The sequence below is a fragment of the Solea solea genome, chromosome 15, assembly GCF_958295425.1.
Source record: "Solea solea chromosome 15, fSolSol10.1, whole genome shotgun sequence".
Classification (NCBI taxonomy): Eukaryota; Metazoa; Chordata; class Actinopteri; order Pleuronectiformes; family Soleidae; genus Solea; species Solea solea.
In genome coordinates this window covers 19884135-19897855 of record NC_081148.1, presented here as the reverse complement: position 1 = coordinate 19897855, position 13721 = coordinate 19884135, and the positions used below count along the sequence as shown (strand labels likewise).

Below are 13721 nucleotides of genomic sequence, written 5' to 3'. Positions count from 1 at the left end.
TCCTAGCAGGTGACCCTCACCACCGCACTCTCTCAACTAATCAAAAATGCTTTAAGAGAAACTTCACATACATATGTCACCTGGTAATCAACAGTAAAGACTTCTCAACTCTCCAAGAATCCCCAGTTGCTGTTCGTCATAATTGTTGTTTGTCACCTTTGAGCTTTTTTTGTTTGTTGCTGTACTGAAATGTTACAAGGCTGTCCTGACTCCAGCAGGAGCAGAGGAGTCTGGGACACCTGCTGGTTGTGATGTCACTCTGAGCTCAGAAGGTAGCAAGCTACAGACGCTGTGTCCTCAACACGTTTTGCTGAGCTTGAACATCTCAGTCTCTTAGTCTCTTTACATTTTCTGAACTGTTTTGCTGTGAGTGAACCACATTTTGAGTTTATTGAAATCGTTTGTGTGTGTGTGTGTGTCAGTTGTTATTGATGCACTGGAGCATGGGTTTAGGTCGCTGTACTTACAAACACTGAACAATTATTAATATTAGTAATTATTAGTTCTTTATCACTGCTGCTGTTTGCAGTGTAATGAAGGGAAATTAAGTCAGGACAAACAATGACGGACCAGAGCAACATATGCCATTTAATAATGTCCTGTTGTAAGTTTTTTTCATAGTGGATTCTGGGCCATTAGTGATATTTAAATGAATGATCAAACACTGAATTAGTCACTACACAGGAAAAAAAAGATAGGTTTCCTCACTCTTGTTTCCTCTCCTGATGAGGCCATGTTTTCCTATTTAAAGCAATCCTTCCCACAGGAAGTAAAAGTAACAGGTTTTTCCCCCGTCTGTCATGATGTTGCATGCGATTATTTCTGCATGCCAAGTTGATGTGCATTATGGAGAGATAGGGATGGGCGGGGATGCAGAGGCATCTGCTCTCGGTGTAAACCCATTCCTAGTTCCTCTTCCGCGGGAATATTGTGAGTAGTACAAATCGGGCTCCTGAGTGTTGTGCGTGTTGTGTGTGCGCGTGGCCCCTCAGAGGGGCCCCCGATTGGACCCAGCCAACGGCAAGTCCAGAGCAAAGGGAGGTCTGTAGCTCTAAGGCTGCTCTGTTTTTTTTTTTTTCTTGTCTTTTAACTGCATCTTCCTCAGAAGCCATGTTCTTGCTCAAGCCTCTGAAAGAGCTGCGAGCTAAGAGAAAAGGTACACACTTTTGTTTGTGTGTGTGTGCATGTATGACTGCTTCTCAGCAGCTTTGGATTTGTATTTGTTTGTGTTTTCAGTAAAGCTTTGAAAGTTTTAGTCCGATAACATTTGGATTGAATCTATGGGACTTTTGACTGTTTTCTTTTTTCGCTGTTTGTCAAAGCATGTATTAGATTTCACCTCACATCTGCTGCCCAAAATGGGTCAGCTGGAACAAACCTTTAGTTGTACTGACATTCTGGCTGGATTCTGACCGACTAAGTCAGGTCTTGTTAGCGAATGTGTGTTTATGTTGTACATGTACAACACCTCTCTGCAGGGCACAGACTGCAAGAAGTCAGTAATGTTGCTTGTTTAAAAGAACATCATGCTTTTGGGACAAATCAATGACGAGTTAAGAAGGAAGCAAAAATCGGACAGTTTCTCTTCTTTCTTTCTTTTTTTATATCCAGGCTTTCTTTGCTTTGTGTGACTCTGCAGAGCACAACTCGTTGTGTTTTTCTGGATTGATAAGGAAACCAATTTCTACTGTGTGTTGATGCATAGTGGGTTTTATTCCAACTTAGGTCTGAAATTTACTTCTAAACTCTGTTGTCCTTGTATGCATTTCCTAGGTATTCAGCCATCCAGACTGGCAGACTGGGGCTCTTCAGGTCCAGACACCAATGCCAATGGTCATGGATCTTCTTCCACACTGCCACGAATGAACTCTCACTCCAGCTCTAACCTAGAACAAGGTAAGAGACACATACACACGCGCAAACATCATATGACACTTGGAGTATCTCTATAGTAATGGCAAAGCAGTCCCGTCCTTAAGGTGTTAAAAAAAAAAGGTTGTCAATAGTGGAAGGAAAAAGCTTTCAACTGACGACTGTGTCAATGTGTGGTCTGTGAATAGATGAGACAGAACTGAGGAAGGACAGGAAGGTACGTCCATTTTCCATGTTCGAGCCAACAGAGATTCCCACTACCTCTCTCCGCAAAAACCAGAGCAGCGATGACCTGGTCCGGGACGCTCAGGTGAGAGTCAGCAAAAACACACACACACTTGCATAATGACTAATCAGTTTTGTTAATGGACCACATGAGCACACACTGCCATTCATTTCCTTGCCTTCTTCTCATCTTTCCAGTCTGCTCCTAAGGCTCCAGGCAAGGTTCCTCCTCCAGTCCCCACCAAACCCAAAGGCCCTGGTGTTGTGCCTTATGGCAAACCAGGCCTCAACACAGGCACTTTCCCTAAAGCCAAGCCCCACAGCCCGCAGCCCCAGACTGTCCAGAACCGCGCTATGACACCCATACAGAGCCAGACACTCCCCCTACCAGCCAAGCAGGACCCTCCACCTGCAGCCACAGTGAGGCCATTCACTCCAGAGCTGCCTTCCTCCAAAGATGCCAGCCTGAGTAAGCCCCAAACCTTAGCGGCCAGCTCCATATACTCCATGTACACACAGCAATCTGGCTCAGGAAAGCCCTTCCCCGCTGCTTTGCAAGGTGCCGTCAACAGGACCCAGAACCGCTCCAACGGATTTGTCAGTGGTAAGTCGGTCCTCTTGTAACATCTCCTTTAGTGTCTCATCTGTGTTATTTGAGGTCATTGGGATAAACAGGGTTATACTCCTCAAATACTGCAGTAGAAGCTGTTTGTCCTTTGCCTTAATACTTGAGTAATTTGACCGGACATTGAGTGCAAACCTTCACTAAAGCCCCTCAGTTTCCCCCAGTGTCAACACACTCTTCCAAAAGTCCTGGATCAAATTAAATGATTATTTTTTTCCCCCTGGGCAACAGTATTCAGCCCCCAGAAAATTTGATCAACATCAGTCTTCTACTTTTTGTGTTACGCTCCTCACAAGTCACACAGTGTAGTGCATATTTCACTCAGGATTCATTCACTGTAACATAAATCTACCCTGCTGCTGTTTTCTTCAGCATACTGATCATAAGAAATATTCACACACCACTGACCCGGAGGAGCAGCCGTGAGAAAGACCAGGCCATCTGTTACATCTTCATTTCACAGGCAGCCGTACCTGCTGCTCCTGATAGGAATCCAGTGTTCTGTAGGCAATGAAAGCACGAGAGTAACCTCATATTTAAGCTGACCTTAAGTTTATAAAATAGAAATATATGCAAAGATACTTTATGATTGCAGCGGGGTCAGTAGCTGGTGAGTTTCAAGTGTATCTGTCAGTGATGTAAGCTCAGTTATCATAATATGTTGCACAGAAGTTCACTGAGAGTCTGATTGGTTTAGAGATTTTGCCACAAACGTTATTTATGAAGTTAAAAGTAGCTGAATTGTGGCTTTACCCCGTGTCTAACTCTGTGATTGTGCATTTATACTTATTATATTGTTGTACTTTTGTTTCTTTGTGTTTTTACTCCAACTTTCCTTCAATGTTGCTGTTGTCTCCCTCTTTCTTGGCATAAAACAAGTCACTTCCTGTGTGCAGGAATGTCACAGAGTGCCACAAGGTCTAAACACCGCTATACTGAGAAACACAGATTCAAACACAGAGCTCATTTGACAGTTGTTTGAATGTAATGGACCCTTTGTTAATATTAAACAGTTACACACTACAGTCTTAACTTATTCACGTGGTTCCTCTTCACATGTGTTGTAAAAATAAATTGCAGTCATCACAGTTTCTTTCTGTCTTTGTTTATAGTGTATGGTAAACCAGTGATCAGTGGAGGGTTCCCGCATCCAGAGAACCCTTACATGGACCGTCGCTCCCCTGCCCTAGAATCTGAGGTTGACCACACAGGAGCCATCAGCATGGGTCCCAGCTCGTCTGATGGGCCCCAACCAGAGACAGAGCGCACCCCCCGGCCCCTCAGCCCCACCAAGCTGCTTCCCTTCATATCCAACCCCTACAGACATCAGAGTGAGAGCGACCTGGAAGCCCTGAGAAAGAAACTCTACAACGCCCCGAGGCCCCTGAAGAAACGCAGCTCCATCACTGAACCAGAGGGTCCCGCGGGGCCCAATATCCAGAAACTCCTCTATCAGAAGACCACACTGGCGGCGATGGAGACCACTGTGACCACACCGACCACTCCGACCTTTGCTGGTGAAGCGGAGAGGACGGCAGAGGGATCTGCGGGGCTACATGTTCAGAGTGGCGCAGAGAACCAGCCATCAGAGATGGGACAGACTCTGGAGGGAGGACAGCCCCCGTCTCACGTCCCAGAGGCTAATGTCTCTGTCCCTGTCCCAACTGAACACGCCAAAATGCCTCCAGCCATCCCAGAGACTGAGGACATTATACCCCCTCCTCCCCCGTCCCACCCTGCTCCCAGGCCAGATGACGCTATATTCCCACCACCACCCCCTGCTGGCTTGGAGGAAACAATTCCCAACTTGCCCCCTCCACCTCCTGAAGGCTTCCTGGAAGAGTTCCCTCCCTACCCACCACCTCCATACCCCAGTGGAGCGGAGCAGGAGAGTTTTGGGGAGGACACGTTTTACATGAAGGCACCGGAGGTCACGGGTCAGGTCACACTTCCCCCGGTAAGAAAACTCCTGGATCGCAGTTGATGTGACGTTTTATTGTTGAATATTTTTCAGGGTTGTATGTATACGCTATACCTTTCTAGATGATACTTATCTCAGGTTTGTGAGGAGGCAGCTCATGAGTTAATTAAGTGCACATTCTGCTTTCCAACAGCAGTGACCTGCTCTGATGTTATATAATTATTTATCCTCATCAAGTACGGCTATTGTTTCTGGGGGGAAAAAACTGCCTTGTTCTGCTTACACTAAGCCGATACCCACCCTACTTTCTCATATGTAATTGAAGGCAATTAATGTAACTCCTCGAGTATATTTTGTGGCAGGTTTAAACCCAAACGGCAAACCACTGACATTAAAAGGAAAAAGATGGGTGGATGCATAGATCGTACATGCATCCATCAATCCCAGAGTGGAAGTTTGTTTTTTTGGTGAAGTTTGTTTTGTATTATTCCCCATTTTTCCTTCTTAAGACCTACTTACCGACTTGAATCTACTCCAATGGAGGATCATTGTTCCTAATCAGGTTGCATAATCACGGTTTTGGAGAAATGAACTTAGAGCGGTCTTAGAGCTTATGCTGGTAAAATGGATTAGCATTGCACCAAGAGCTGGAAAAACAAGTCCCTCTGCTCTCAGTTTATACTGAACACATTGCACAGTAGACGCTTCCATTCTCTTCTTCAGTGATTCAGAATTATGACTGTATGTGTGTTTAGGGAAAGAGGACCAACCTGCGCAAGACTGGCTCTGAACGCATCGACCACAGCATGAGGGTGAAGTTTAACCCACTGGCTCTGCTGCTGGACTCTTCTCTGGAGGGAGAGTATGACCTGGTCCAGAGGATCATCTACGAAGTAAGAAATGTGGTTTATTTGGCATCTGTTTCTCTCACTTTGTCAGGAAGATTTTGACGAGTCTACCTTGTGACTCCTCAATCACAGGTGGAGGATCCCAGTCAGCCCAACGACGAAGGCATCACAGCGCTCCACAACGCAGTCTGCGCTGGACACACGGAGATCGTCAAGTTTCTGGTTCAGTTTGGTGTCAATGTCAATGCTGCGGACAGTGACGGCTGGTAAGTTCAGAATCACTGCTAACACAGTTGATAATGGATTATTATATCAAATTGCTACAGTATGAACTGCAGAAGCCTGAATGTTGTCTACTTTCACCTTCACCTTTTCTTGTTCTCTCTTGGTTACTTTAAAAAAAAAAAAAAACAGGACACCTCTTCACTGTGCTGCGTCCTGCAACAATGTGCAAGTGTGCAAGTTCCTGGTGGAGTCTGGTGCTGCAGTGTTCGCCATGACCTACAGTGACATGCAGACAGCAGCTGATAAATGTGAAGAGATGGAGGAGGGCTACACCCAGTGCTCTCAGTTCCTCTACGGTCAGTGCCATCTGTTTTTAGTCATACTTTGTCACAGAGTAAATGTTTCAATAAATAGCTTGGAAATAAATACGTAAAATGGTTGTCATAATCATTCCTCTTTTTGTTTTTGTTCCGTCTAACCTCAGGTGTTCAAGAGAAGATGGGCATCATGAACAGAGGCGTGGTGTACGGTCTGTGGGATTACACTGGTGAAAACCCGGACGAGCTGTCATTCGACGAGGGGGAGTGCATGACCATCGTCCGCAGAGAAGACGACGACGAGACCGAATGGTGGTGGGCGCGCATGGGCGACACGGAGGGCTACATTCCCCGCAACCTCCTCGGGGTGAGTCATTCATCAGTGACGTTATATTTAAGGCTACAACAGTCATTTTGAGTGTTTTAGTTCACTGATTTTTGAATGTTTGAATAGTTTAAGGTTTATTTGCTTCACATAACAAACAAATTAATAATGTAATAAAATAATATCTTTGGTTTGTGGACAGAACATGACATTTTATAATAGTCATAATTCGGAGGTTTGGAAATAAACGGGTTGACATTTTCAGAATCAGAATCAATCTTTATTGTCACTGTGACAACGAAATTAAAAGTGCAGGTTTCCCAGTGCAGACACTTTATGGACCCTAACCCAAACAACTAATCGATTAATAGAGAAAGTAATTTTTTTTAAAGAAAGTAATTGACAAATTATTTGATTATGAAATAGTAATAATGGCATGTTTCCAGTGAGTGGAACTGTTTAGTTTTGGTATGGTATGTTTTCACCATATGTGTGTGTGTGTGTACTTTATATCTCCTGACATGTCTTCTTATTGTCCTTTATAGCTCTATCCCAGAATAAAGCCAAGACAGAGGAGTCTGGCTTAAAACACAATGATGTCTGCACATTCCAGTCTGCCAGCACCTCCCAATACACACACACACACACACTGAAGGACACTGATGAAATGAAGAGATAAGGACAGACCAAATAATATGAAGGATCATCTATGAGCTCTATCTCTGGCACTTTTCTGTACCTACAACAGAAGGATTTTCTCGCTTTACGTTTTCTAGGCCACACTGTGTGTACTTTATACTTACGCCGCTAAAGGCATCGTTTTTTTTTCTTTTCTTTTCTTCCACTGTTTTTGTAATAAGTGTCTGAACTACCCGTCTACTGTTTCTAAACGGACAGGACCTCAAGACATTTGGGATGTAAATGGAACAAGCAGTATTTTTATCCAGAGATAAAGTGATATTTTTTACACTTGTGAATGAACTATTCATTATTTTCTAACATGCGTGAGAGCTCTACATTGTTTGAGGTGTGTGAGTGGATGATGATGATGATGATGGTGACGTTTTAGAAACGTCGCCATGACAATCTGTGTGGGTGTTGTTTGTCGTCACCACGCCTCTGTAAATACGTGCAGCAGTGGAGTTTCAGCTGTGAAATAAATGGAAAATGAAACAGATTGGTGGAGATGATGACGCATTTGATTCATCGCCGTCTCGTCTCCTGTATCGGCACGTGTTTGAGATGCCGTAACATACTGTGTATACATGAATTTCTGTCACATCTGTCTATCTGTTCATCTAGAAATATTTTTTACTGTAGTGATCATATTGTTGTGAGGATGGACTTAAGACGACTCTTAAGAGGCCGTGAAGGAGATGCCATGCAGTATGTTTGTTTGTTTTTCATTGTAGCCGTTCCATGACCATGCAGCGAGGTCACACAGGCAAGACCTTCCACCAGAAAACCTGGATTATAAAAGAAAAAGAAAAAGGACTTTCATTCTCTCAAACATTCCCAAAACACAACGTATCACATATCTCTGTCAAAGCAGATGTATTTATTTTTATTTTTTCTTTAGCTATTTTTTTTATTATAATCACAAATGTACTGTAGTGTTTCAAGCATTTACAATAAAATACTTTGTACTAAGGTTATGTCGACTTGTTACTAACCGCAAAAGGGTGTTTTTAATCCATTTTTCCGTTCTCTATTGTAGTCAAAATCTTGTTATCTTGTTAAGACATGTTATCCTCTGAAAATAAAGGTCATTATTTTAGGTATTCGATAATATTTTTTCTTTAACAATCTATTTTGGATTTTCAGATATTAAATATGATTTGAATTTATAAAGTCATTACAGTACCGGAGGCAGACACAGGAAACATGGGACTTAATATTTACTGTGTTTTTTTTTTTGTTTTTTTTATGGATTGTGGCACTTAAAGGATATACCAGCGGGTAAAGGAGAACACAAGAGGTACAATCTGCCTAATCATAAGCCTCATGAATGTAACCGAGTGATTTTGAGCCAGAAAAAAACATTTAAATCACAAGGTTGGAGCTGCAATCATGTTTTTGGCAAATGGAAATGAAGATTTTATGGGCTGCACTGGCCTTTTATGGGGTATTCCAATGAGTACATAGGAATCAGTGAGGTGTAGCTTGCCAAATTTAAGCCTCATGAATGAATGAAATGAAAAAAAACCTTGGTAGGAGCTGTAATCACATTTTGGCAAGTGCAAAAGAGCATGTTATTGGTTGTACTGGTTTAACAGTATTCCAACAAGTAAAAAGAACTGGGTGAACACCTGGGGTCATATGAAACCTGTCGTCCGGATGTGTAAGTGGAAGAATGACAATAAAGTTTAAATTGAATTCAACTGTATTAAAAGCACAGCGGGATAGTGGCCAGCATTGTTGCCTCACAGCAAGGAGGTTGGAGTTCATCATCTCCCTGTGTGTGTGTGTGTGTGTGGTTTTCTCTTGTTTCCTCCCACAATCCAAACACATGCAGAGCTTAATTGGACACTCTACACTGACCTTAGGTGTATAAATGTGAGAGTTTGTCTCTGTGTGTTTGTCCAGGTTTTGACCCTGCCTTCTGCCCTATGTTAGCCGGGTTTGGCTCCAGCTACCCGTGACCTTCATGTGGGGGATAAAGCGGTAGACAATGAATGAATGAATGAATGAATGAATGAATGAAAACACTACTTTCTTCCAAAAGAAGTCATTTATTTTAGAATCTACATTTGCTGCCCTCTTGTGGAAAGTGAAGCTATGGTAGTATATTTTGCAGTAACCACACTTTTACTTGCCTTTATACACTTTATTTTTTATTTTTTGGAAAACACAGGTGTACATAATGAAGTTAACGACCGGGACTGTTGAGTGGAGCAGAGCCATCGTTAGTGTGATCAGAAACACCTGGACCACTCCCACAGTGGCAGAAAGTGTGTTGTGGAAAAAAAGATGCAAACATGAGTGGTGCTTTTGTTCCGTTTATGAGTTTACTGTCCTTGGTGAAAAGTAGGGAGGGGATTAAAGACGCTCAAGAATGTCAGCGTTTCTAATTACACAATGTTGTACAGTCAAAACTTAATTTCCTTTTAATCACCCCGGCCTGCGAATGAGAACAAACAGCGTGGTCCCGACAGAGCAGAGCGGGGAAAATGAAGAGTTTATGATGTGTACAGCGCCAGAGTCTCAGTGGGAAGTAACATAGTTACTGGTGATCATTTACATATATTCAGTACACATATTCTGCACAGTAAACACATCTTTTTTTTTATTAATTTTTATCACACAGTAACAACAAATCTAGCAATTTAAAAAAAATGTACGTTTCATACACTCCCCAGTCAATGAACAGTTTAGAGTGAAGCAGTTTGGTTTGATTTAGGGGAGGGGGGGGCAATTTAAGAACTTGAGGGGCATTTCCACCACATGTACCAGACCTCAGAACACTTTCTTAGACAGCGCTCCAAGAATCGCATTTAAAAACATTTGAAACATATTGAAAACCAGGGGCTGGGAGGAAACAGCAGCAGCTGCTGTGTTATGTTCATTTGTTACTGTTCGGGATGGTTATTGCAGAGGATGTGAAGGATTTCTAGTGGTACATTATATTCCTGTAGGAATGATTTATAATGCGTGAGAGTCTTGTCTTGTCTTGTGTTCGATGGTGAGCAGATTGTACCAGGAGAAAATGAGGGTGAAGGTGAGAACTGATTCAATAAGTGAGCCTTTAGACCAAGATTAAGATGTCCTCGATGACCTGAGGTTTCCTCAGCAGGTGGAGGTGTTGTTGTTGTTGTTGTTGTTGTGTGCTTTTTTTGTGAATTGATTCAGTGTGCTGTGAGAAGGACACAAAGGAACATTTTACTGCTAAACTTAACCATTTCCTCAGAAGGACCAGGTTTTGGTCACCATGAGGACTGCTGGTCCTGATCTTAGGAAACGCTCTCACACCAGTTTGCAAATGAGGAGACACCAGAGAAGGAGTTACAGAATAAATAAGTTAATAAATAAAAAAAGGAGACCATGACTGTCTGTAAAAAAAACAAAAACTCATAACGTTAATTTAAGTTTGACCAAAGCGGTCAACAGGTACATTATCACCCATGGCTTTAAACATGTTTATCCATGATCCACTATCTCCTGTTGTGTCTGATTTCTTAAATAATATATTGTGTTTACAATGCGATACATGTAACATGAAAACACTTCATGACTGGAATTTCAATGTGCTGGTTTGAAGTCCTGCAGCACGCTGTGTTTGCTGTGCAAGTCTCTGCAGCAGAGCAGCAGGCGGAATAAACAAGAGTCCACACTAATGTTGTTGTTGTTATTGGCTGAGACACAATGGAAGAAAACTTACAGTAAATACTGAGTCTGTTACCTCCTTGTGTCTGTGTGCACTGTGATTTTATTTGGGTAGCAAAGATAGTTACTAGGAAATGTAGTAGAGTAAAAGGAAAAGTTGCTAGAAGTATAAATAACAAAGTAAAGCACAGATATGTGAATTCTAACACAGTATTTGTACTTTGTTACATTAAAAACACTGCATATGTGTGGGGGACAAGAGTGCAAGCTGTGATGCAACTAATAATAAAACTGCAACATCCTGTAAGTCCACACATAGACGTCATGACTGGGATTGCTGTTGTGACTGTAATCAGCTTTTCTATTGTCATCATCGTCATCATCTCTCTCCCTCTCTCTGTGAGCGTCAAGGACACACACTGCTGGATTTCATCAGGGATTCACCAGTATTGCCCACTCACTGCCTGCATAATTGATGCATGCATTCATAATGAATTAAAAGTCCTGTGTCAGTGATAACGGCATCATCCATACATGGAATGATACATGGCTGCTGCTGCTGCCACTGCTGTCCCTCCATAATTGATATCTGCTGCTCTCTAGCAGGAGCCCTTTTTTTTTGTATTGTGTTCATAGACCCACAGGGTGAATGAACACACATATAAATCTGATCCATGCTTTTTCTATTGCCTTGTATGATATAATGACTCAAATTCCACATATAGCCTCTCCAGCCGTGTGTTTTCATCAGGTTGGTGTATCTCAGGGGACACAAACAGGGGATAGAGAGATGGAGCCATGGTTTCCAGCTTCAGTGAACACAACATCCACATTCACCCGAATATGAGATCAGCCTCACCGTGAAACTCACCTGATGTGGTAGTGTTGTATTTAGTGACAACACTGCTGAAAGCTTTTTATTTTCAACTGATCTGAATCTTTTTAATTAACTGATTCTAATGATTCAGTACATCGAAAACAACTGCTTTGCAAGTCACTCGTCTTGTTTGTGTGTGTGTGTTGCGTATAAAACGAAATTAATATAAAAAATTAGTTTTACACACTGGACCTTTAATGTTCTACAAACCTGCAGTTAGCAGGTTCAAGGGTATAATTGCATAGAAACGTTGCTATTATGAATGTGTCAGGTTTTGTCTCACAAATCAAATCAAGATAAGTTAAGATATTCCTTTATTCGTCCTTGTAGAAATAAGGTATGTGAATAAAGTGTATTAAATATGTGCAAGAAGATGAACTTTATGTGTAAACTATATATTAATATAATATAACACAAGGAATGAGGCAGTACGTTCCACATTCTATTTTAACTATTTTTTATAGTCTTAGAGTGTTAATATCTTTATATATTGTACATATTTTGGTAATGCATGTATATTATTTATTATCTTTATCTTTACTGTCTTTGCTGTTGTAACATTGAACATTTCCCCACTGTGGGACAAATAAAGGACTAGCTTATCTTATTTGATCTTATCTTATATTAAAGAAAACAAATGGTTAATGATGATGGGCCAGCACAGTGGTTCTCAAACTTTAGAAGAGTATTTCTGATTTTTTGATATTTATTGTACCACCAGAGGAAGTAGTGTTGATATGGGCCAAAGGTGGGGCTGAATTCAGAGAACATAGCTGAGCGATTTGAAGTGCAGGTCAGGAACTATGAGGAAAACAGGTGTGAGAAACACGTCCAAAAACTCAGAGTAAATGTTCATAAAGGACACAAAGGTGGCTGGATATACATGACTGATTTGATAAAGAGTCTATGATCTGGCAGAGTGCTGAATGAGGAAGCAGGTATTTGTAGGCAGAGCTCGATGTGGATGCATGACAGCTGGTGACCTGACACCTCTCCTTCAATCATACACAGGAGGAACAGGAGTGAAGGGGGAGACCGTCAGCCCGGCAGCTGACAGATAACACTACATTAAACAATATATTATGGCAAGCAAGTAGGGCGTGAATGTATGAGGTGCTACACCGTGCAGGATGAGAGAGGGCAAAATCAGTATTCAGAGGAAATTGTATAGAAATGTACTGATTGCAATGGTATCTAATACTTACTGTACAATCGTGTAAGAATTATAAGAATCATTTGAGAAGTGAATTCACTGGAGCATAAACTTAAACACAAACATGATCTTCAAAGACTAGGGTTCTCTTCTTCTTGTTCTCCCTCTTCTCTCCTCATAACTTGAAACTGGAGGGGGAAAAAAATCCTCTTCATCCTCAAAAGTGGTTGTTTTTTCAAACTGGCAGGACTTCACTCTTGCTTTTCTTAGCCTGAGAAGAAATAATTCCTGCAATGCTAAATAGTCTTTAACCTGCCAAACATGAACAGAGTGTAATGTATCTCTGCAGCTACAGAAATCTACACTTCTGTGCACATTTAGATTTGCTTTCACCAATGACAATACAGTATAATCATTTCTCAATCATTCCTTCATCCATTCAATACAGAAGAATTCGAAGATTAAAGTCAAAATTCTGAGAAAAAAAAGACATGAATTAAAGTCAGAATTCTAGCAGGATTCTTATTAAGTCAGAATTCTAATTTTAGATTGGTCTCAGAATTCTGGCCTCTTTTTTTGTTTGTTTCCAACAAAGTTATCATCATATGTGGCTCTAATCCCTTTCCATACTACGTGAACAGAATTTAAATAAAAAACCCCAGAAGTGATATTTTACAGTAAATCTGTCCAGAAACTGATTCATTGTCACGTGTAATTCCCACTTCGGACGGTAGGTGTCAGTAGAATGCAGGCGTACAGCGCTGGGGAGGACAGGTTGCGTTTGGTTTGTTCACCTTTTCTCCCACAAACTGAAGCTCTTGATGATTCACCTGAAGAGGGAAAAGAGGAACCGACTCACCGTGAAATAACAAAGAGACAGAACTGCCTCTGTGTTCGAAGCAAGACGGAGAAGAAGGAGCAGACAAAGAAGAAGTAGGAGAAGGAGGAGAAGAAGGAGGAGGAGGAGGAGGAGGAGGGGTGAACCAGGCAGCGTCGTGGGAGGGCGGGAC

At 41.8% G+C, this 13721-nt stretch overlaps 1 protein-coding gene across 4 annotated transcripts in view; it reads left to right on the top strand.

Moving 5' to 3' along the window:
* Positions 1–8009, top strand: part of LOC131473938 (apoptosis-stimulating of p53 protein 2-like) — a 28169-nt gene extending 20160 nt beyond the window's left edge. For all 4 annotated transcript variants that reach the window (XM_058651562.1, XM_058651561.1, XM_058651560.1 and 1 more), the window contains 9 exons: positions 1774–1896; positions 2061–2182; positions 2296–2701; positions 3835–4679; positions 5399–5536; positions 5624–5757; positions 5906–6072; positions 6201–6400; positions 6904–8009. In XM_058651562.1, coding sequence (XP_058507545.1) covers positions 1774–1896; positions 2061–2182; positions 2296–2701; positions 3835–4679; positions 5399–5536; positions 5624–5757; positions 5906–6072; positions 6201–6400; positions 6904–6945 — 2177 coding nt within the window. In that variant the 3' untranslated portion in view covers positions 6946–8009. The remainder of the gene's footprint in view (positions 1–1773; positions 1897–2060; positions 2183–2295; positions 2702–3834; positions 4680–5398; positions 5537–5623; positions 5758–5905; positions 6073–6200; positions 6401–6903) is intronic.
* The last annotated feature ends 5712 nt before the right edge of the window (positions 8010–13721 follow it).